This window comes from Monodon monoceros, unplaced genomic scaffold (genome assembly GCF_005190385.1).
Source record: "Monodon monoceros isolate NGI ecotype Baffin Bay Population unplaced genomic scaffold, NGI_Narwhal_1 Super_Scaffold_19, whole genome shotgun sequence".
NCBI lineage: Eukaryota > Metazoa > Chordata > Mammalia > Artiodactyla > Monodontidae > Monodon > Monodon monoceros.
Genome location: NW_021703775.1, coordinates 9809077 through 9834033, shown reverse-complemented (window position 1 = coordinate 9834033; position 24957 = coordinate 9809077). Strand labels below are relative to the sequence as shown.

Sequence of the window (24957 nt, the reverse complement as noted above, 5' to 3'; positions counted from 1 at the left end):
TCCATTCCCTCTGCCTCCAATACCAGTTTAAAGTCTGCAAATTATTGTTCTCTGCCTCTGCTACCCACCCCTCCCTTCCCCTGTCCCCAGTAAATCCCGATTTATTGGGAACAGGGTCCATTAACCTAATAGGGACATTACGAAGAACCCATTGTGTGGGAGGGTCATTGTAATTGCCCCTCAGAATAAGAATAATGGCAGAGAGGGGCGTCCATAGTTAAGGACAAAGGGAAGGCATTGAGTAAGCCAGGAAATTATTCCTAGAAACACATCAGATTCTAATAACTGCTGACAACCCTAGTACTTACTTCTGTTACTCCTACATATACCCACAGTGATTGGCATCAGGGCTTTATAGGGGATCATTGTGACCTTTTCAAGGGGCAGTGTGGAAGAGGCATCCACAATACTTTACCCTACTCTACAAACAAGCCTGGTGGGAAAGAAGCTCCTAGCAGTAGAAAGGAAGGAGGGCAGACAATCTCTGCAGCTTCTGGAAAACAGGGTAGAGGTAAGTATAATTAACGTAAGGTCCTATAACCACGGTGCTATTTGTTCCCAAAAGGCCCAGTTTACTATCAAGATCAAGTACAAACTCCTTAATCTAACATTTAAGATTAGATATCAAACCATTAAACCAGTCTTTCAAAAAGAATCTCCACTGCTCATTAGCAGGAGTCCTCAAGGGTGAGTTTCTTCAGTAACCCTGATTTACATCAGGAATGTCCTCCCCAGGCTCTCCCCAATCCAGATCCACCAGCACCCCCTGCACCCCCTGTTAAGGCCCAAGTCAAAAGTTAAGCCCCCCTTGCCCCATGAAGCTTTCTCTGACAGACAGCAGACAGGCCCCACATCCCCTCCCTCCTATGGACTCCCCTAGCAGATAGGCTAAATCATGTGTATTAATTTAGCACTTAATACACATTAATTTAGCAATTAATATTTTCTATGTCTGTATCTCCATCTCCCAGATAATACCACTAGTTTCTTAAGGACAGGATCTGTTTCAGTAAGATAAGGTTGTAATTAGGTATAAATCCAATAGCAGTGGATGCCCAATCAACGTTTCCTGATTGTTGACTGATTGAGGTGCTATCAGACAAGCTGAAGACCTAAAAATGTGTTAATTCCTACAATGGTTAGCAGAACCTAAACTTGCCTCAAGACCCCAGAGTGAGCACCCTCTGAGTTAACAACCCCACAAACTGGATACTTGTGTAGATCCAAATTAATTAATCAATGCCCTGAAAGAAATTCTGGACTCAGAGGGCATCAGGATTTCCAAAAGCAGCTAATTTTTTTTTTAGAAGGTATTTAACTTAAGGCCCCTAAGGGAGCAAAATATCCACACAGCTTCTCTAAAAGGAAGGTAATCACATGAATAGCTCTTTATATTTTACTTGCATTGTCAAGTGGCTCTTGAAAGAACCTTGAGAAGTAGAATGGGAAGTTACTAAAAGACCAAGGGGCAGAGAAGATTAGGCTGACTGTTTTCCAACTCACTCTCAGGTAGGAAGCATCAGCGTATTACATATGTCTTCTTAGACATCTGGACACCGTGACAAAGAGGTCTCTTCATTTTTGGTTTTCGAATCCGTAAGTCCTCGGTCTCCAGAGCTTCTAGTTCCGTGGAAGATGATGAAAACTTTCCGGCCGCCATTCTATACGCTATCCAAACTTCCGTTCTTTAATTACCAGTTGGATGCAGGAACAACTCCCAGTCCCTTGAGCCCTCATTTACTCTGTCCACACAGCCTTTCAGATCAGTTAAATCAAGCCTGGAGGTCTCCAAGGGTACCAACCCATCGCTTTCATTTGCCATGTATCAATATAATTTACATAACTAACCCTGAAGTGCCTACCGACGTGCCCTCACGTTATAGGCACTAAGCTAAAACCCACTTAGGCTCTTCCCTGGGCTTTTGATGACTCACTCCCTAGCTCTCTGCCACAGCATTTTAGGGTCTGGAACCAAAATTTCACGGGCTTCAGCATCTAGGTTCTTTCCTTACAGCAAGGACGCGGAACAGAAAACTGCGGGAAACCGGGAAGTGTGCCACTCGGCGGGGTTCCGTTTTCACCCCACCTGCCTACCTCTTAAGCCAGAAACAGGCATTTCCCCCAGGACTCTGCGACCTCAAACAAGTCTCGACTCTACAAACGGGATTAATTTTCTTTTTTCCATAAACCAGACATAACGATTCTGGTTTAGTTATTTAAGTAAAGGATGGAAGAGGCACGACTCTCCGGACCCAAGGGCCGAGGCACAATTTTTTCCACCTCAGGAACCTCAAGTTAGTTTTTTTTCTCCTACGATACCTTCCCTGGGATGATGCTTTAACCGTGAAACCATGTAAGCCAGTTGCAGCTTGGACAGCTAAGGAAAAAAAACCCATTCCCTACTCCTGAGCCAACCTAGGGCGCCCTCACCACGCCGTACCCGGAATCCCAGCCCCCGCTCAAGACTCCGCGAGCTTTCGGTTCAACATGGCTGCGGGAAGTGAAAGGAGAGGCCGGCGCGCGGGATGGAGGCGGGGCTTGATCTCCTGGCAACGGCCCCGGCGATTGGCCAGCCCATCTGCAGCTGACGCCAATGGTCAGGCGCCTTGCAAACGCTCGGCGTGGTGACTGCGGCTGCGCGGGAGATTCGAATCGGCGGCGGCTCCTCGCTGGTGGCGCAGGTGGGGCTGCTGCTGGCTCGCGTCCTCTAGCCATGGATAACCCGGAAAATGTTTTTCAGTAAGTGTGGGTCTGTGGGAGGGGAGGGGCGGGGGCGTGATCCCCAGCTGCCGGCAGCCAGGGGGCTTGGGTACCTGGGTTCGGGCCTAGTGGTCTGCAGGTCCCCGGCCCGCCACCCCAGACCTGCCTCCCTTTGCCCTTCCCAACCCCTTTCCTTGGCTCCGGAGTTTGTCCCCTCCCACCGTCACGCCACCCAGCCCTACCCCATCCCAGCTGGGCTGTGGGCCACTAGGGAGCCGTGGAAAGGACCGCGCACCGTGTAGCCGGGACTCTATGCCGAGACCCGGGCCCTGAGGCCGAGCTGCGGCCGGAGTGGCAGTTTGGGGGGATTTGGAGGGTTCCTGAGGCCCTCAGCGCTCCTTGATTCTTTGTAAGGAATCCGCTCTGGGCAGATTGCCGCTGTGGAAGTAAAACGTCTAACCCAACAAAAAACTAAAACTTACCTTTAGGTTTCATGAGAAACTTTCAAAGCCACTCATTTTAAAATTCTGCGAAAGAGAGAGAACTTAAAATTGCTTTAACCCCTAATCCCACAGTCAGTTTTTAAAAGTCTTTGAATAACGCGCACTTTAAGGGGAAAAATGTTCCCTTATGTTTATCATCATTTATGTCAACCTGCTAACAATTTTTAAAATTCCTACGCCTTTGCTTTTTATTTGTATGACTTAGGTGATTTATCCAGACTGTTTCAAAAGTATTTAAAACACTTAAACCATATGCGACAGGAAGTAAAACTGGTTAGTTTTATCAGCACCAAGGTAATCTTAACTCTCTGGGGATCCGAAGACTCAGGTGGTTAAGTGCTGTCAAAACAAAAATTTGTTTGCCTTAAGACTTTTTCTTTAGCCCAGCCTGCAAAGGATTTCGATATTAGAGGCTCGTTTTCCCCCATTTTAAAAAAGAAATCAGGTATTTCCGACCTTATTTTGACTTTTTAGCTTTTAAAAATAAGTACTACATTTACATGGTTAAAAGATTTAGAAAACTGTTCACTGCGCTCTATACTTGACTGCTCTCCCACTCCCTCATATGTAACCATGTTTCTAGTTTATTTTTATATTTATTTTGCAAATATAAATATTTATATTATAATAACATATGAACATATCTATATACATATATGTACACGTGTGTACAATTCCTGCCTTTATTGCACATAAAATGTAACAGAGTGTACACACTGCTTTTTTTGCTTAACACTGTCCTTGGAGATTTCACTCTATCAATCCATAGATTCTTTTCTCCTTCTTTTTTACAACTACATGATATTTCATGTACCACAATTGATCTAAAAAGTCCCCCGTTGATGGAGACTTGGGTTGTGGACAATATTTTGCTATTACAAATAGTGCCGCAGTGAAAAATCTTGTACACGTGACATTTTGCCTATATCTGTCCTCTAGATTCCCAGAAGTGGGTTTGCTAGATCAAAAGTAAATCCATGTGGAATTTTGGTAGATCTTATTACCAATTGCAGTGGCAGGGACTGTGTACACTCCCACCTGCAAGCAAATTGTAAGAGTGCCTGTTTCCTTTGCTTCCCCTCTACACTTGTCACATTGTTGCAATCTGGTGGGTGAGAAGTTGTATCTCAATGAGGTGAATTTCTCTTATGAGAGAGGTTGAGTATTTTTCTGTGGAATACCTTTTGTTCATTTCTTAAATTGGGTTGGGTTTGGTTTTTTTCCCCCAACTTCTAGAAGCTCTGTTTGGTTATCCCAGTTTATCATTTCTCTTTTGACTCTGCTTCGTGTTTTGTTTTATTTGACATATAGAAGCTTTTAATTTATATATAGTTGACTTCATCTAGCTTTTCTTTTGTGGCTTATGGATTTTGAGTCATAAGAAACATTGATTTCATCTGTATCTTGAGGTACAAGAGCTAGAAGAAAGTATTACTTTCAACCCTTTCTTCCCTACCCCCGAAAAAAGTCATGTAACAAATGTCATGTAGCGTCTCTGATAGAAACCTAGGAGTGTTCCTTAGCTTGACTGTCTCTTACCCAGTGTGCAATCCCATCAGCAAGTCTCATTGTTTCTTTCTCCAAAACACCCAAATTCCACACTGTTCCCACCATGGTCCACCCTGTCACTAGGGCTCTGCAGTAGCTTCCTAACTGGTTTCTGGCTTCTATTCTCATCCCCCACCCGCTTCTTCACTTGGAGAGACAGATGCACATTTTAAAATGCAAATTAGATCTTGTCATCCCCACCCTTCTCCTAGCTCCACGTACTTACATAGCTGCTTGGATCCCTGGCACCGATCAAGTGTCACCCCCTCAGAGAGGCAGGCTTTCTTTCCCTGACCACCCTACCTGAAAACAGTAAGTCCCGTCACATTCTTACCCCTTCTCTCATCTTTTGAGGGTTTTTTCCTATGTGCTTCATGTCACCTGACAATACTTTACAGTTTTGGTTGGTTTGTTTGTTTACCGCACTAGCACCTGGGGGCTCCTGGAGAACTTTGCTGTGCTTGGTTGTTTTTTTTTTAAGCTGTGGTTGGGTACACGGAGGTCGGGCCAAGCAGAGTTCTCAGGGAGCCATAGCCACTGACTTCTGAGCATTGCCATTGTGTGTTCTTCCTCAGGGACGTTGTGTTCCACTGAGGCCCAGAAAGCAAACTGGATCTGGAAGCCCTGATCGGTGGGACCCTGGGCTGTCGCGCACCCTTCCCAAGCCCTCTTCAAGTCTTCCAGCCAAGCTCCTGAGCAGCAAGGGGAGGGGTCTGAGGCAGTGCCATGCCTGGGTCCCAACATTAGGAGGAGGGGCAGCAAACTTCTGGGTGCTGCCCCTCATGGTGGTGGTAGTGACATCGGGAATCAGTGAGAGGAGAAGGAGACTCCTGGGGATAGACCTGGGGACCTTCTTTTAGCTGCTTCTTTATAAGGCTACCTCAGGGGCCTTGCGTCTTACTTTCTTCTGAAGAAACACTGACTGCTTCTGAGTGTTCTGACTTCTGAGGGAATGCTGTTTTCATTTTTATTATAGCATTTGAATTGATATTTAAGATTTCTATTTTAAGGTGTATAAGTGATAAATATAAAATATATCTTTTAGGAAGTATTCCTAATAATCCCATGTACATATTTTTCTCTGCTCTAGAATGTTTGAAGCCCATATGCAGAGCTACAAGGGCGATGACCCACTTGGTGAATGGGAAAGGTTAGCATTTCGTTTATTTTTTTCTGTAAACAAACTATATGTGCTGCCCTGAAAAATTAATGTTATCCGTATTTTTTCCAGTTACATGCGATGGGTAGAAGAGAATTTTCCTGAGAATAAAGAATATTTGACAACTTTATTAGAGCATCTAATGAAGGAATTTTTAGATAAGAAGAGATACCACAATGACCCAAGGTTCATCAATTATTGTTTAAAATTTGTAAGTATACTTTCAGATGTATAATCACATCTCTAGTCATGTTGTCCTTTTGTTTTTTACCCCAGATTTGAAGATCATTTTAGACTGTCTTTTATTCTGATACCTTATGTTTCATAAATTTTTTTTAAGTTGTATGGCCAGAGACACGTATTTTACAACCTTTTGGCTTCTGTACTGTGGAATCAGTGATTTAATTTTAAAATCCTTCTTCTCTGTGTATCAAGTCTGAAATGTGACAACACAAGGTAGAAACCATTAGATTAAAAGAAGGTTCATTGGATGAGAAGCATGCTTGGGGAAGGGGAGATAAGCAGGTACTCCCAGTGAGTTCCTGGGAGTAAATTAAATTCATTGTGAATAATTAAGAAAATATTAACTCTCAGAAATGAAATTTAGTACTAAAAGGAGAAGGCCGCCTCAGGTTAGGCTGGGTCTCTTCAATCTTGAAATAAAGGCTTGGGGGCGTGATTTCTAGTAATAAAATCATGAATGGAATAGATAAAGTAAACAGGGATTTGTTCACTAAGTTTCAAAATATGAGGATTAGAGGAAGCCTGTGGAGCTTGAGCAAGTATAACTTTATATGCTACGTTACAGAACCTGCTGTCTTGGGAAATAATGTGGGTTATCTGGGGACATTGAATGTCAAGGAAAGGAACGAGCTTAACTTTGAGGCTTGCCATCAGAGGACCACACAGGCCTTCCCCTGCACAGTACATCCTGAAGCCTCCAGGAAGACGCACGCTGAGGGCTGGCTGGACTCGGCCGCACTGAGACTGGCAGTGCCTTCGTTCTCATGTCTGTCTGCTTTGGATTTCTGCAGGCTGAGTACATCAGTGACCTTCCTCAGTTTTTCGAGTTTCTGTACAACCATGGGATTGGGACCCTGTCAGCTCCTCTGTACGTAGCCTGGGCTGGGCATCTGGAAGGCCAGGGGGAGCGGCAGCACGCCAGTGCCGTTTTTCGGAGAGGAATTCAGAACGAGGCCGAACCTAGAGAGCTGCTGCAGCAACAGTACAGGTAGTTTGAAAATAAAACTCCACGCAGTGTCTCCTACCTTGAAATGCAATGTTTGCTCTTAAAAGATTTTTATTGTTATCTGTTTGTACAGGGAAATCCTTCTCATTGGGGAAAATGTGGATGTATAGAATAGTAGAAAAGCTGCCCAGAAATATTACTGTTAACATTTTTGTGCACTTCCTTCCAATATCTTTTCCGATGCCTATGTGTGTGCCTTAGTGTCTGTGTATTTTTACAGTAGACCGTACTGTATGTCTGATTGTATGTACTGAGCTTTATACTGCTCTTAAGAAATTATGCACTTTTATACTACTTATAAAGTGGTTGTGAAGTCTGTCGCAGAGCTATGTCATAATTTAATTGTTCTCCAATGGAACATTAAAGTTGTTTCCAACATTTTGATTTTTATAAATAACAACATAATGAATAACTTTGTTTTTCACAATTTTTGACTTTTTCAGTGATTAAATACACCTCATTTAGGGTGTTATTTATATATACCCTAATACAGAAAACTAAAGAAGCAGAGGAAACCCATCAATTTTAATTCGCATTTTTTTCTCCGCTTGTAATAGGATTGCAGGTGTTTTTTATGTACATATGCAGCCCTGTGTCAAGGTCTTTTTTCTTCATCATAAAAGTATTTCCTAATGTATTTCCTGTTATTATCTAGTTCCTTCTGATAGATTCTCAGAATTGAAACTGTGGAGTCAAAGGGTGTATGAAGAGTGTTCAGGCTTGTGGTACATGTAACCAAATTCCCTTCTCAAAAGGTGGTACAGGTTTCTGCTGTCTCTGTCTAGCAGCATAGAGACAGCTTGTCTCCCTGCACCCCTTGCTGGCTCTTAATACACTCATTGTTTTCAACTTTGCTCCAGTGCGCATGCTCTTTTTAAACTTTATTATGAGAATTTTCAAGTATGCGTTAAAAAAAGAAAAGTTAATATAATGAACCTGCATTTATTTATCACTTGCTTTTAATTATTATTAATATTTGATCACACTGTGCTGAAGGATTTTTTTTTAATTAATTTATTTATTTATATACTTTTTGCTGCGTTGGGTCTTTGTTGCTGCACGCCGGCTTTCTATTTGTTGCGGTGTGCAGGCTTTTCATTGCGGTGGCTTCTCTTTTTGCGGAACACAGGCTCTAGGCACGCAGGCTCTAGAGTGCAGGCTCAGTAGTTGTGGCGCATGGGCTTAGTTGCTCCGTGGCATGTGGAATCTTCCCGGACCAGGGCTCGAACCTGCATCACCTGCTAACCACTGCGCCACCAGGGAAGTCCCTGTGCTGAAGGATTTAAAGCAGATCCAAAACAGCAAAATATTTTACCCTAAACACTTCCATAAACATCTCAAAAAGGTGATTTCTTACAGAACCTTACATCATTTTCATACCTAACAAAATGAATAGTAATTCCTTAATATCATCTAATTTTCAGGTATTCTTCATTATGTAAAATGTTTTTGTTTTTTGCCTTTTTTTTAAACCATTGGTTTGTTTGAATTGAGTCAAACAACATTGGCATTTGTCTGCATTTGGTTGTACATCTCTCAGTCTCTTCATACTATGCACCCCTCCTCATATCACCCAAAAATGTCGAGCTTGGAGGTTGCATATTACTTGATAGGTTGATTAACATGCAAAGATGCATGAAATGACATGTTTAAGAAGTCCTCACAGCATGAACAGTAATATATCTGCTTTTTAAAATAGTTTTGTACTTTAACATCTTTCTTCAAACCATTATACTTTTCATATGTTCCAGATGTAGAGAATGCCTAAAATAGAGAGTTCAAACACCCCATGTTGTAACATGTACATACTTGATACCCTCAGAAGGAGGGTATGTTTGTTATATGAATTTAAGAAATACTAATATAAACGAGGCAAAAAGAGGAATTTTTCTAATATTAAGTGTATTGGGTATGAAGACAATCCCAGAATTTTTTTTTTTTAATTTTGAAGCAACTCTAAAATTGAGCTTTACATTCTCTCTTAACCTCAGTCTTTACTAGCTTATAGTAAGCTGTCTATCATGTTTAGTTTTCACTTTTTTTTTTAATTAATTTTTTTTTTTTTGGCTGCTTTGGGTCTTCATTGCTGTGCGCAGGCTTTCTCTAGTTGCGGCGAGCAGGGGCTACTCTTCGTTGCGGTGGCCTCTCTTGTTGTGGAACACAGGCTCTAGGCGCACGAGCTTCGTAGTTGTAGCACGTGGGCTCAGTAGTTGTGGTGCACGGGCTTAGTTGCTCCATGGCATGTGGGATCTTCCCGGACTAGGGCTCGAACCCATGTCCCCTGCATTGGTAGGCAGATTCTTAACCACTGTACCACCAGGGAAGTCCCTAGTTTTCACTTTAATATAATATATATTGAACTGTAATTTATAATCTATACTGATGCCTTTATTGCTGTCTTTTAGGTTGTTTCAGACACGCCTCACCGAAACCCATTTGCCAACTCAAGGTAAATAATGCTTTCTAAAATGTCCAAGACGTTGATAATTTAGTCTGATTTTCCCTACCTTTTTTTTGTTTTCCTTAAAAAACAAATCCATCCACTATTTCTTGATTATATTATCTTAGATAACAGGGGTGGTGCTATGATAATAATAATGCCTGATAAATAGCAGAGCAGGGGCTCTGTCATAGCACTTTAAAAGAAACCCCCCTCCAACACACACACACACACACACACACACACACACACACACACACAAGCTTGGTGATTTCATGGTATTTTTAGGATTTTTAAAAAATAAAAATAAAAATTGCCCCACATAGAGGACAATACCTACTCTGAAGTGAATCTGTTCTGAATTGAATCAAATGTGTTTAATGCAACTTTTAAAGAAATGTAGTTTGTTTTGTTTTTTTTTAGAAATAATAGATTACGTTCTAGCATTAATCATTGACTATCCTATTGTTTAAAATAACTAGAGTTTACATGTCTTTCAGGGACTTTCTTGGGCATTTTGAATTGATTAGAAAGCTATCTCTACCATATTTCTCTTATTTATAAAGTATTTTAGTTGCATTTTCTGAGACAGTGTAAATGAGTTTATTTTTTAATGCTACTTATTGAAAGATCAAGGGAATGTATTTGTAATAATTTTATTTAATATTGTTTTACCCTTATTTCTTTTTATTTCATCTTTTTCCCCTCATAGCAAGAACCTCAGAACCTCTGAATAATGCTCAGATTTTAAACCAACTGGTAACATTAAAATCCAATCCAGGAAATAACTCAGCCTGCATTTCTAAGAATCAGGTAATAATAATGATTGTAGTTCGTGTGGGAACTGGGAAGGGTACGGAACGGTCATCCAGCTGCCTTCCTTGGGCATCTCATTTCTTTGACCCTGTCTCCCAAGACTCTAACCTCCATGTCAGCCACCTGTGCCTGTGGCACATTTCCGGGCCTGTCATCATCCACCACGGCTCACCTCAAATATTAAATTTAAAATAACTCGCTGATCATAACTTCCTGCATTGTCTGACCTAGGGAACCGGGCTCCACGACCTCCTGTCTTCGCCTCCTCCCAGCAGCCTCTCCTCCTTTGTTCTGCAGGGCTCCCTTGCACAGGCCCGGGATTCCCTACCATGGGTCACACCCACGTGGAGGCATCTGAACCCACCTAAAACACTCCTGGCTTCGAACTATAACCTCAGCCAGGGCTTTACTACTCCCCAGCAATTATGCTTCCAATTTCCCAGTTCACTTTTTATGTTTTACATATCACTTATGTTTCCCATTTTACTCTCTAATGCCAAATTATAATGATTTTACGCTTCTTTTTACTCTCCTCAAACTTGGGACCTGACTACCTCCAACCCCTTCCTCAGGAACTGGCAAAAATACTATTTCAGTGAAACAACAGAAGCCATCAGATGATGTCTGTCCATTTCTGCCACCAACCAATAAATAACTTCACCTTTCCCTGCCATTGCAGTGGGGCGAGGTGGCTCTTCTGCCCTGATGGCTTATTAGCATGTGAAAATGCTCTTTCCTTGCTTCCCAGCATCTTTCCTCTTCATAGTACTGTTGCTCTTTCAAAGTTTGCTAAGGACCTCCTTTAAGCTAAATCCCATGGAAATGCCTCTGTTCGTAGTACACATGTGCAGGTTTTATTAATGTAGCACATTCCTGATGTAGAATATGAATTTCCAACTTCGACAGATACTCAGATGATCCCAATTTACATCCTACTCATGTTTGCCAGTCTCATTGCTTCCTGTTGTCCCGACTGTAAGTTTCTAGGCAGCAGAGTTGGGTCTTGTTTACAGTCACTTCCCAGGACCTAGCTCAGGACATGTCACGTATGAGATGTTCAGTAAATACTTGTCTAGTGAATGAATGCTAGCATTGGAGACTCCTCAACATAGAATAGTACCAGAAGAAAATTTTAATGATTTTTTTTTTTTTTAATGTAGCTATTTGGAATGTTAAACTCATTACACATAGTTGATGTGGCTCAGCTCCTGGACTATGTATCAAAGGGAAGTAAGTGCCCTTCTCGACTACCAAGCAGATATTTTAAAATCGCTTTCTTATCGGACTCTAGTTGCAAAAGTTATCATAAAAGTAATAATGCAAACCTAGGCTTCAGATATTAATTGTAACTTGAAAGAACATATACAAATCTACTCGATGATTCAGAGACCCCCCTCAAGTGTTTTCATATTGTTTTGTGAAGTAATTTGGATGATAGATTCTTTCCAGATAAGTGAGTGCTTGTGTTTCTTTTCTGTCTTTCTAGGGTTCAGAACTTTCTGGAGTAACATCTTCAGCTTGTGATAAAGAGTCGAATATGCAAGTACAATCAGTGCATTCATCTATTACTTAGTTTCCTTCAAGAGCTGCTTCAGTACACTGTTGTAAATAATGTATTTTCCCCATTTTAGGGAACAAAGGGTGATCATGATTTCTAAATCAGGATATTCTGCACACCCACCTGTGGCAGCCAAAGCTGATGTGCAGCAGGTTGTCATGTATTGCAAGGAGAAGCTTATTCGTGGAGAGTCAGAGTTTTCCTTTGAAGAGCTGAGAGCCCAGAAATACAATCAACGGAGAAAGCATGAACAATGGGGTACTTGCAGTCTTACAGTCTGAGCTATCTTAGGTCACTTAATATAATTCTCATCTCTGAGTAATTACATTTTAGCAGATAATTGACTATACTGAAAGAATCTGCAAGAAAAATGTCTCTAGCTCATTCTGTCAGGAGCCTAAAAATCTTTAATACTAGTGTAGCAACCACATTTGTCCAAAGGCTAAATTGGTGTCTTTTGACAGCAAAACTCAGGGTTGAAACAGCAATAAAGGAGATAGATATCCACACCAGTGTTGCCTTAGCTTTTAGTGAAGTAGATTTTTTTTTTTTTTGCGGTATGCGGGCCTCTCACCGTTGTGGCCTATCCCGTTGCGGAGCACAGGCTCCGGACGCGCAGGCTCAGCGGCCATGGCTCACGGGCCCAGCTGCTCCGCGGCATGTGGGATCCTCCCGGACCTGGGCACGAACCCGTGTCCCCTGCATCGGCAGGCGGACTCTCAACCACTGCGCCACCAGGGAAGCCCCGAAGTAGATATTTTTAACCTTTCAAATAATATCTGTACGGATTTGAACTTCTTTATCTAGCTATTCTAAACCTCTGGGTCTGTTATTTGGACTGTGAAAGGATTAGGTTAGGAACTGGAGTTGAGATTTTTCAAGATCTGCAACTACTGTAAATAAGACATTCAGGAGTCCTCTGATGAAAGTGCCATGTTATTCATGGCTGTGCTGTACAGTGGATCAAGCTTTGTTCCCCAGGGAAAACTGAATGTTAACACCAGTCTTGGCACTTGGCTTTGCTGTAACAATGTAGACCTCAGAGGAAAATGAACCTCTGTCCTACTCAGGGCTTTTACTCCATCTAAGTATTTGTGCTGTGCCCACTCTGTAGGCCACTTTTTGTTCATTATTTCTCTTTTGGTTGACAACTGAGAGGACAGTCAGTTGACGCTCGTGGAGGACTCTTTTGTGCCTTGCACAGATGCTAAAGTCTGAGCTGGACGATTAGATTTGTACGTGATGTGGTTATGTTAACCAGTTACTGGAAATGGGACCAAGATCAGTGTACCTGAGACACTGACCATTCGGTGCACTTTACTCTTATTCCTTCTTAGAAAGCACCTAGAGGTTTAAATCTTTTAAAAACTGTTCCATTTTCAATTGATTTGCACAGTCGTGATGGTTCTACAAGTGGTGCTTAGTATCATACCGTGCTATTACCAAATATTTTTGTTGCTCATCATGTAAATTTTTATAACTTACATGCCCTGAACTTAAAAATAACTGTGCTACGGGAAGGTAAAAATTATAACTGAAAAGTAATACATATTTCAGTTCTTATAATCTAATACACATGGAAAAGACTAGTAAAAACTTTGCCGTCTTAAAAATAACCTTTTACTGATTTTGCATGGATTCCTCTGATGACCTGAATTTAAATTTCACATGCAAACCATATTTTCTCTTTCCTAAAGTTAATGAAGACAGGCATTATATGAAAAGGAAAGAAGCAAATGCTTTTGAAGAACAACTATTAAAACAGAAAATGGATGAGCTTCATAAGAAGTTGCACCAAGTGGTGGAGACATCACATGAGAACCTGCCCTCTTCCCAGGGGAGGTCTGAGGTGTGTGTGCTCCTTGCTGATGCTTCCCATGCCCAGTACAGGGATTTCTGTTTCTATTTGTCCTCTGTGTGCTCTATTTTTAGAGTTAATTCTGATGTTAATTTAGTTACTAGCTTTCTGAATTATTTTCCCCCCAACAGTGGGGGAAAAGGCAATCCAACACACTTCCAGTGACGAAGAGGTCACACTTAAAGAGCCAAGAATCAGAATAACGCTGGGCTTCTCAACACCAACCCGGAAAGATCTTCAAAATGTAGAATGAGAAAGGAAGTTACAGGACAGACGTGTAGTGTGTGTGTGTGTGTGTGTGTGTGTGTGTGTGTGTGTAGGCTCATACTTATATACTTAATTATTAGCGTATATAATCCTTTTTCTGATTTTGGGGGGTGTACAATGACTATTATTTAATGAAAATTCAAATATAATGATTTCTTTAGTTTGTGTTGAGAAGCCAGCGCGCACCTGCAAGAATGGGTCTCAGGACCTGTTTTTTCTACAGACTTACTGTGGCCACATTCCTGTTTTCAGCTCCACCTTCACGTCCATCCTGAGATGTGTTCAAATTTCTGAACTTCTCTGGAGATCAGCCTCCTCCAGCTGCTGTTTTAGGTGTTAGGATTCCTTTACTGTCATTTTGGTGAGGTTTCGGGAGGACGTGGATGATAAAGCACATGTTTAAGCCACTGTCTTTAACCAGAAGCCTCTGTTTATGAACTTATTTCTGTATATGAGTGGTATAAGGATATATTTGCCAAATGGATCTCCATTTGTCCCTAAATCGTTTATTTACCAGCTCAGCCTTTCTCTATTGGTTTAAAATATCTTATCACATACTAAATTTTTAAGGTATAAGATCCATTTCTAAAATAGCTGTCTCTTTGTTTTAGTCAATAGGTTTCTTCTTGATCATTCCATATTGTGTGTTTACTATAGCATTGTTGTATGTTTTGATATCTGGTGGAGAAAGTCTGATTATTATTTTTTTAATGTATTTCTTCAGAAATGAATATTATGTTTATTTTTAATCTTTACTAATTTGGTAGGTGAGAAAATGTTATAGGTCATTTTTAATTATCTTTTTTGATGACTAGTGAGAATAAACTTTTTATATTTTGTCCATTTGTCTGTGAAATAACTATTCTTGCCCTAGATATTTGGTGCTTTTTTTTTTTTTTTTTTTTTTTTGGTACGCGGGCCTCTCACTGTTGTGGCCTCTCCCGTTGCGGAGCACAGGCTCCGGACGCGCAGGCTCAGCGGCCATGGCTCACGGGCCTAGCCGCTCCGCAGCATGTGGGATCTTACCGGACTGGGGCACGTCCCCTGCATCGGCAGGTGGACTCTCAACCACTGCGCCACCAGGGAAGCCCTTGGTGCTTTTCTTAACAATTTGTGAGAATACTTTTCTATGGTGAGAAATTAACTGTCTTTTTTTTAAGATTTATGTATTATTTATTTTATTTATTTTGGGCTGCGTTGGGTCTTAGTCGCGGCACGCGGGATCTTTCCTTGTGGCGCATGGGCTTCTCCCTAGTTGTGGTGTGCTGGTTTTTCTCCTCTCTAGTTGCGGCTCGCAAGCTCCAGGGCGCCTGGGCTCTAGTTTGTGGCACACGGGCTCTAGTTGAGGTGTGCAAGCTCAGTAGCTGTGGCGCGCGGGCTTAGTTGCCCCGCAGCATGTGGGATCTTAGTTCCCTGACCAGGGATCGAACCCACATCCCCTGCTTGCAAGGTAGATTCTTTACCACTGGACCCCCAGGGAAATCCCGCTCTTTGTCTTTTAACTTGGTAACATAGGAGTGTACATGTACAGTCTAAGTACATGTGAGTAGAAAAGCAAAGACTTCAAGTTAAGGGCCCGTGTCCTTCCCACTGTGAGCCGTGCTTTTGTGGCAGTCAGTGCAGTTTATATTCGTGTTTCCTACTCATTAAAGAGAAGATGGTTACTAAGGGTATTTTAATAGAAGGAACACCATTATGAGCATTTGGTAACATTGACTGTTAGTCTTTTCCCAAAATTAAGTAAGCAGAAATGTGCCAGTTCTTAAATACTAATGAATGGTCAGGGCTGGTATTTTATTTTATTTTATTTTATTTTTTAATTTTTTTTTAAATTTTTTAAAATTTTTGGCTGCACTGGGTCTTTGGTGTTGCGCCCGTGCTTTCTCTAGTTGCGGCAAGCAGGGGCTACTCTTCGCTGCAGTGCGAGGGCTTCGTGGGCTTCTCATTGCAGTGGCTTCTCTTGTTGCAGAGCACAGGCTTCAGTAGTTGCGGCACGCGAGCTCTAGGTGCGCAGGCTTCAGTAGTTGTGGCACACGGGCTTAGTTACTCCGTGGCCTGTGGGATCCTCCCGGACCACGGCTCAAACCCACATCCCCTGCACTGGCAGGTGGATTCTTAACCACTGTGCCACCAAGGAAGCCCCAGGGCTGGTATTTTAGTGGTTAGAAGTATGAGCTGCCAGTTGAGTGTGTGGTTAAGAAGCTACGGAAGCATCCACCGCGTAGAGTGGCCTTTGTTGTTGACTGTTCATTTCAGAATACCTGGAGGGGTAAGGAGCTGGCTCAGGAGGAAAGGAATCTACTGAAGAAGACAGGTGCCATTCTTTGAAAAGCTGTAATACCTAATTAGCAGTCTGGACCTTATGGCTTTGTTTTTGTTTGTTTGCTTACCATGAAAGGTCAGCCCAGCATGTATGGGGCCACACACAGGCTCCCCGCAGGAACTGAGAGCTCCGAGTCTTCCAGCTGTCCATCAGCAGACCTCAAAGAATGCAGGAGAGACACCCAAAGAGGCATCTGTTGTTCCACTTATGGCGAATGCTGTCACCGCTGCTTTGGTGTCCCCAGCCGTCACCCAGAGTATAACTCCCCAGCTTCCTTTGGCAGCCCAGCCAGTGACAGATGCCATGTTTACGGTGGCCAGCAAAGATGCCAGGTAAGCCAAAGGTAGCCCTAGAGATGATAGTGATGTGAATGGTGTCTGACGGCTTCTTTACGTGACCTGCAATATCAAGAGCAATGTGTAAATAATGGATGAGTCTTGTTTTTCAAAATAATTTTTAGATGGGCATGTAGTGGAAGAAACAAGTTACCAAAACATTAGCCCCAAATCTTCAGCCTCACTTATTGTTTCTTTTAGAGTATTTGTTTTACTTCATACTTCCCTCTTGAATTATAATTTTTCGATACACTGAAAGTTAACAATCTTTGTAACTGAAGAATATACAGCTGTTAAACTGAAATTGCCTTTGCTTACTGGCTTTGACTGAGCATATGTAGGCGTTCATTACAATCCAGATATGTAGGCGTTCATTACAATCCAGATAGTTCCTTGACATATATTCTTCTCATATTCCTTCTGTCTTTGCACCGGGAGCAGTTTGGGATTAATGTCTGTTACACAATATGCCAAAATATGTCTATACACTGCTGTGGAGGTTTTTTCTCCAATTTTGAGGGATTTTCCTAGAGTACAGAAATTACAATTATTGTCGCATCGCTTGTTTATATTTTCCTCTTCAGTCACTTTGGTGCTCTCTCTTTTTTAAACATAAAAATTTTATTGATCTATTGGAAAAGATAAAAGCTACAATGTAACTCACACCCTCCCCTTGGGCTAAACCCCTTGGCACAGATTATGGTTCTTAAGTACTGGTTCTCCTCAATGTCCAAGGTTAACTTTTACCAATGATTTCTCCTGGAAATAAGATTTAAAGTGATCATGCTTTTTCAGCCACATTAGGACAATAATTCAGACCTGTGTCCTGTATCAAACCATGTATGTAAAAAGAGGACTGTTGTGTGGGGCTGTGACTTCATTAGTTCTTAGTAGTTAATTTACACAACAATAAGATGGTCACAACAGCAGCAATGACAGGCCCCCGGAGACACAGTTCAGCGTGTCCAGCTGAACCTTATAAAATTATGAAACTCTTTAACCTAATGAACATTCAGATCATTCAGAAGCCTTTCAGACTGACCCTGACCTTAGCCTAGGCAAGGGACTAAAAGTACCACCCTCACGCTCTCAGTGGCCTAGACGGCTGACCACGACAGAGAAAGAGCACCTTTCTCTGGTATCGCTATAAAACTCACGTTTTTATGACAGTTTAATGGGGATTTGTAAGATTAAAAGGGCTTTGCACTTTTTACTTTATACACTCACAGGGTCCATTAAGGGAAGCAGTGTTAAATAGACAGATGAGGTCCACTATCACGACTGTACTTAAAATAAACTGTGATGTAAGTGTCTCACGTACCATTTTTCCCCTCTTGATAACTGCTGAAGTCTAGAGGACAATGCACTGTGGCTACCTGCCCATCACGAGAGAGGTGGCCCCTGTGGCGAAGGCGCCAGCGCTTCCCCACGTCACAGCGCAGGAGAGTGGTGCCGGACGGCAGGCCCGGAGCTGGGGGTTAGCCCTTTAGCCTGTGTAATAAATGGGATCGTTCGAACCTCGTGTATGAATGATTATCGGGTGTTAAAGTACAGAATCACTATGTCAAGCAAACGTGAATACCTGGCCTTTATCTGTAAGAATTATTGTCCTCGAAAGGAAATGAAAGAAAACATAGAACATCTTAATTCACTTACACTGTAGACCTAGGCAGTCCCATCTGTGTTTTAACAACAGGCTCGTAATTGCTGACATTTTTTACTGTTCTTTCTTGAGAGTGATTGTGTATCAAGAGTTTTCTCTTCCAGGTGTATGAATAAAAGTACTCATGAATTCAAGCCACAGAGTGGAGCAGAGATAAAAGAAGGTAATGTTTAACTATTGATATAATACATTGCTGTCTAAGCTGTTTGCCCAGACTCGTCCAGGTCGCTCAAGGGTCTGTTTGGTGGCTGCAGTTCGTGAAGGCTTCAGGCCTTATTGAACCTGGGTGTCAGCTTTCCCGTTCTTAGAAGGCAGGGGTTAGTTAAACCCCAGACCATTTCAAATAAAGGTAGAAATTCACTTGACAGTCACATCTTAGTTGGAATCCTTTGGAAACTTGATTTGTGAAAACTTTCCTATTAAATTTCTCAGCAGATTTAATCTAAAACCAGAGTCATCTTTAATATGTTGTGAAGACGGAAAGGTGATTAAAAGTTTAATTAGGAGTGTTATACTTCCGTTTGGTACTACTTTGTTAGAGGTATTTGCATAAAAGTAAGTTTTATAAATAAAATAAGACACCTGGATTGGGTCTTCATTCCCCCCACTCCTTCATGTACTGTGCCATCCTTTCCAATGACAGTTTAGTGGGAGCAGAGCTACTTGAAAAAAGCAGTGACACCTACATTTAACCAGCACCTAACTGAGCACTAGTAGAAGCCAGGCACTGTCCTAGGTAGTGAGAGATGCAGTCGCGAACAGAAAGGACAGAAATCCCCACCCGCGAAGAGGGGGAAAGGAAGTGTGGCTGGGCGGGGGCGGGCAGGGGTTGAAATCTCAGGGTCAACTGGGAAAGACCCTCACAAAGAAGGTGATATCTGGGTAGAGACCTGACGGGGGGAGCATCCCACGCAGCCCTTGGAAACCTGGTTCAGGTGGAGGGAGCAGCAAGGGCAGAGCCCTCAGGCAGGAATATCCCTGAACTGTTTGGAGCACAGCAGAGCGGCCAGTGGCCACAGGGAGCAGGGGAGGAGGAGGAAGGTGAGGTGGGAGCCGAGAGGCTCAGGCTGTGCAGGGCCGTGTACGCCATGGTTTGGGCCCGGCTGAGGGAGATGGAAAGCCAATCCTAAGATATACAATGTCACTATTAACCACTTCTGCGGTATAGTGGAGCAAAGAGGGCTATTTATGACCAGTCTGCTAATTTGATATGATCTTAGATCAAGCCACTTAATCTCTTTGAGCTTTTATTTCCTTTTCTATAAACGGATACTTCTTGCCTTACCTACCTCGTGGGACTATTATAAAGAGAAAAATGAAAGATATGGAAGCATTATAGTAATGCAAGTCCTTAGTGAGGATTATCAAGAATAATAAAAATGTATAATAAGTTTCTTAAATTGTGCCTTCTAAACTATTCTGATTTCTCTACTGATGCTGCATTTTGTCCCCATTTCTTTAATAGGGTGTGAAACACAGAAGGTTGTTAACACAAGTTCTTTTCACACAACTCCTAACACATCACTGGGACTGGTTCAGGCAACGCCATCCAAAGTGCAGCCGTCACCCACTGTGCACACAAAAGAAGCATTAGGTATGTGAGGCCTTTTGTTTGAATGTGTAGCATCTGACAACAAATTAATGAAAGCTCTTTTGCAGCCATGTTTACCATTATTCTTTCTATTCTTTTAAGGTTTCATCATGAATATGTTTCAGGCTCCTACACTTCCTGATGTTTCTGATGACAAAGATGAATGGCCATCTCTAGGTCAAAATGAAGATGCATTTGAAGCCCAGTTTCAAAGTAATAACAGATTGTTTAATAGCTACTAAGTGGATAGCGTTGTGGGTGGTTGCCCACAGAAATAGCAGGGATTATACAAGAAGTAGTCCTGGCCTTGGTTAGCTTGTCACATAAGGGCATGGAGTTTGTGAAATAAAAAAATACAATGTTGTTTGGCAAGGTATTCAGTGTGTGCCCTAGACTTGGTTTGTTTCTTAAAAAATAATAAATAGTGCTAAAGAAGGACAAAATCTGCATGGGTAGGAATGGCCAGGAAGGGCTGAGTAGTTGAGGGATACTTGAGCTTTGCCCAGTAGAGGAATGTTCGGGCTGGAGTGTTGGGAGCCAGGACTAGCCCACCTTTGTCTAGAGTCAGAGGATTTGTGCTGGAAGCCAGAGAGAGATCACGATGAAGATAAATATAGAGCTAAGAGCTTAGTTCCTCATTGTAGGAAAGCAAAGACATGGAGAGCTTTATTCAGTGTCAGTGACCATAGCAGTGTGTTAGGAGAACGGCGAACGCTGCTTTATGTGTGGCAGGAACTCGAGATCGGAGGCTCGCGTGCTAACCCTTGTGACCATAGTTAGTCCCTTCATCTCACTGCAGAGTGACTTACCTCATTGCTTAGTATTTCAAAAACTGACATCAGTTGTTTTCTGTAGCTCTTATTCCATTTTCTTATTTGTAGTTGAAGCTGCACCTAAAGGATAGTGTTTTGGGCCTATTTTAATAATTAACTGCAATTTTTTACCCTTGCAGAAAATGCAACGTCTTCTGGGGCTTGGGGAGTCAATAAGATTATCTCTTCTCTGTCCTCTGCTTTTCCTGTGTTCGAAGATGGAAACAAAGAAAATTATGGGTAAAGAAATATCTGGTTAAGATAACACTGGGGGAGATGCATGTTGCCATAGTGACAGGGACAGTGCGGAGATCCCTCCACGAGTCCAGGTGGTGAGCTGGTGAAAGAACAAGACCTGCCGATCAAATGGCCTGGGCCCCAGCCCCAGCTCTGCCACAGATGAGCCTTTTGACCACATGGCTGGGAGATTGCTGCTGAAGTTCTTTTCCAGATCTGCAGAGTTCCGGGGGGTTACAAGAAAGTAGTCCTTCCATAACAAAAGTATTTGTTACAAAAGGAAACCGTATGGTTATAAATCATCAGAGAACCAAGGGATCCTATAGATTTGAAATTGTATTCGCTGTAAGTGAATTCACCAGTACAGGTATCCATACGTGCTCTGTATATATTTGCAGGATTGATAAAGTAGAAAAGGAAGTGGCTTATATTGGGTCACACTGCAGAGAACATTTGTTTTAAGGCTGAGCCCCATCAGGGTAGAGTAGGGTAGCACGAGGAAGTTTCACCATTAATAATTTAAACCGTGAAAGAGAGGTGTGAACTAAAGGTATCATGGTGTAGAAGAGGTTCATGTTCTGTAGCTAGACCAAGCACTGGGAATAAGAAATAAAACATACGGCATCCATGCCATTCTGTTGGCCACAGCCCTAACTATTTTTTTGTCCTTAAAACTTAAAACTCAAAAAAAATAAAAATAAAATAATAATAATAAAAAAAACTTAAAACTCAGTGCAGTAGAAAGTTCTGTATTTTCCACCCTCGCTTAAGTAACTGTAGATCTACTTTTACATACATCGTCAAGTTAATTCAACCTGCACTCAGTTTTGCCGTAAAAGTAAGAAATATGTGTATAAATATTAACTAAATAGGAAAAGGGGAGAATGTTTTTAACACTAACTTAAGTGGTAGAATTTATTTCCTTAGCATATTTTGCTGTTTGTAATTTTGCAAATCTTTCCTTAGATTACCACAGCCTAAAAATAAGCCCACGGGAGCCAGGACCTTTGGAGAACGCTCAATGTGGAGGTGCACTTCAAAACCAAATGTAAGTAAATCTCTGCTTCATCCATGAAATGGGTCCCGCAACCCTTTTCTTTTCATTTTACCAAATGCTTGTGCCAGTCAAATGAGGTGGTGTATTTAAAAAACTGTGCTGAAAAAATAAAATGTTATGTGAAAATTAAGTTTTATAGAACATTATTCTATAATTATTTGCAAATCTATTATGCACCACACATTAAGAGAGATATAGAAACTGAAAAATGAGTTTGATAATGATCCTTGCCCTCTGAGAGCCTTCCCTTTAGACAGGAGGAACCACTGGGGGCATATATATTTTTCCTAGACCTAAGAAGTTTAATACAGGCTATATGGGAACTCTGTATTATCTTTGTAATTCCTCTGTAAATCTAGACTTTTCAAATTAAAAAAAAAAAGTAGGGACTTGCCTGGTGGTCCATGGTAAAGAATCCGCCTCACAAGGCAGGGGACACGGGTTCGATCCCTGGTCAGGGAACTAAGATCCCACATGCCGCAGGGCAACTGAGCTCGCGGGCCTCAACTAGACAGCCTGCGTGCCGCAAACTACAGAGCGCACGTGCCCTGGAGCCTGCGCGCCACAACTAGAGAAGAGAAAACCCTCATGCCACAACTAGAGGGAAGCCTGTGTGCCGCAATGAAGATCCCGTGTGCCGCAGCTAAGACCTGATGCAACCAAAAATAAATAATAAAATGAATGATAAATCTTTAAAAAAAAAAGTAAAAATTGGTAAACGAAACGTGATTCTTGCATGTGATATAACTCCGCTGGAGTGTGTTAAAGATGAAGTGTCCCAGTTCTGGGGAAAAGAACAGACCCACGATGTCCTTGGCTCTGTTAGCCAGGGGTTACATCCATTTCTTCGAAAAAATTAAAATTCCTCATTTTTTTGAATCTTAAAAAGTATTAATGTGTTAAATTTCATCTGTGAAACAAGGAGATTGCTACTTTTTTTCCGTTCATCTTTCGTTGTAGGAAGTACCTCACACTGACGAGTTTTTGGATGATTCAACCGTGTGGGGTGTCCGCTGCAACAAAACCCTGGCTCCCAGTCCCAAGAGCCCGGGAGACTTTACGTCTGCTGCACAGCTGGCATCTACGCCCTTCCACAGGCTTCCAGTGGATTCAGTGCACCCTCTAGAAGATAAAGGTGTGCCTTACACTATCTTAGTGTCTTCTGCCAACTTCAGTTCTTTTACTATTATAGTTTTCTTCTGGAAGGTTTGAAAATCATAAAGAGGAAACTTAAAATCCATTCACTGTATTATTACATATTTGGTTTTTGGTTTTGGCATAATGTCTTTCTAAAGTCTATGTGCATTTTAAAAGTTTGATAACTTAGATTTTAGGTAGAACGGGAGAAAAATCTATAGAAGCATTTAAAGGCAAAGATACAAAGTCCAACCCATTTGTATGGGATTATAGCTTTATTTCATGTTTTACAACAAACAAAATAGCCACTACAGATAGACTTGAATGTTAAAAATATGAACATTTTATTTTCTAATTTGGTAAGAGTAACAAACAGCAAATTTTAATCCTTGATATGTATCTACAAATTTTATTACTTTAGAGATGTAGCCAAGTACTATACTCGGAAAATCATATTTAAAAATTTTTTAGTGATCTGATAAAACTCACAGATGGTCCTTATTTTCCCCAAACATAACATTCTCATATCAAAGATCTTTATACATATGAACTGAAGCTTAACGAATGACACAGTTATTGAATACAGATAATTATTACCTATTAAATACGATCCTGCAAAATAAATACAGGCATACCTTGTTTATTGCACTTTATTGCACTTCGCAGATACTGGATTTTTTTTAACAAATTGAAGGTGTGTGGCAGCCCTGTGTCAAGCAGCCCACTGGCACCATTTTCCAGCAGCATTTACTCACTTTGTGTCTGAGTCACATTTTGGTAATTCTCGCAATATTTCAAACTTTTCCTTATTGTTATATTTGTTATGGTGATCTGTTGTCAGTGGTCTTTGATGTTACTATTGTGACTGTTTTGGGGTGCCACAAACCTCACCCACGGCAGATGGTGAACTTAGTCAATGGTTGTTGTGTGTGTTCCCTGACTGCTCCCCCCGCTGGTCATTCCCTGTCTTCGTCACTCTCCTCGGGCCTCTCCCCTGAGACACAACAATAGTGAAATTTAGGCCAGTTAATAACCCTACAGTGGCCTCTAAGTGTTCAAGTGAAAGGAAGAGTTGCACGTCTCTCACTTCCAATCCAAAGCTAGAAATGATTAAGCTTAGTGAGGAAGGCGTGTCGAAAGCCCAGTTAGGCCAAAAGGTAGGCCTCTTTCACCATGTGGATGCGAAGGAAAAGTTCTTGAAGGAAATTAAACGTGCCACTCCAGTGAACATATAAATGATAAGAAAGCAAAACAGCCATATTGCTGATATGGAGAAGGTTTGAGTGACCTGGATAGAAGATCAAAGCAGCCACAACATCCCCTGAAGCCAGAGCCTAATCCAGAGCAAGGCCCTAACTCTCTTCAGTTCTCTGAAGGCTGAGGGGTGAGGAAGCTGCAGAAGAAAAGTGTGAAGGTAGCAGAGGTTGGTTCGTGAGGTTTAAGGAAAGAAGGCGTCTCCTTATCAAAAGTGCAAGGTGAAGCAGCAAGTGCTGATGCAGAAGCTGCGGCAAGTTATCCAGAAGATCTAGCTCAGATCATTAATGAAGGTGGTTATACTAGACAGCAGGTTTTCAATGTAGATGAAACAGCCTTATATTGGAAGAAGATGCCATCTAGGACTTCCAGAGCCAGAGAGGAGAAGTCAAGGTCTGGCTTTAAAGCTCCAAAGGACAGGCTGACTCTCCTGTGGGGCTAATGCAGCTG

General features: G+C 41.8%; 1 protein-coding gene across 1 annotated transcript in view; it reads left to right on the top strand.

Annotated features, from left to right (window-relative positions):
* Positions 1-2670: 2670 nt before the first annotated feature.
* BUB1 (BUB1 mitotic checkpoint serine/threonine kinase) overlaps positions 2671-24957 on the top strand; it is a 41639-nt gene continuing 19352 nt past the window's right edge. The window contains exons 1-16 of the mRNA XM_029231408.1: positions 2671-2739; positions 5842-5901; positions 5983-6121; positions 6945-7141; positions 9565-9608; positions 10312-10412; positions 11902-11954; positions 12047-12231; positions 13671-13822; positions 16497-16753; positions 18524-18582; positions 19885-20013; positions 20113-20223; positions 20963-21062; positions 22026-22107; positions 23077-23251. Coding sequence (XP_029087241.1) covers positions 2714-2739; positions 5842-5901; positions 5983-6121; positions 6945-7141; positions 9565-9608; positions 10312-10412; positions 11902-11954; positions 12047-12231; positions 13671-13822; positions 16497-16753; positions 18524-18582; positions 19885-20013; positions 20113-20223; positions 20963-21062; positions 22026-22107; positions 23077-23251 — 1870 coding nt within the window. The 5' untranslated portion in view covers positions 2671-2713. The remainder of the gene's footprint in view (positions 2740-5841; positions 5902-5982; positions 6122-6944; positions 7142-9564; positions 9609-10311; positions 10413-11901; positions 11955-12046; positions 12232-13670; positions 13823-16496; positions 16754-18523; positions 18583-19884; positions 20014-20112; positions 20224-20962; positions 21063-22025; positions 22108-23076; positions 23252-24957) is intronic.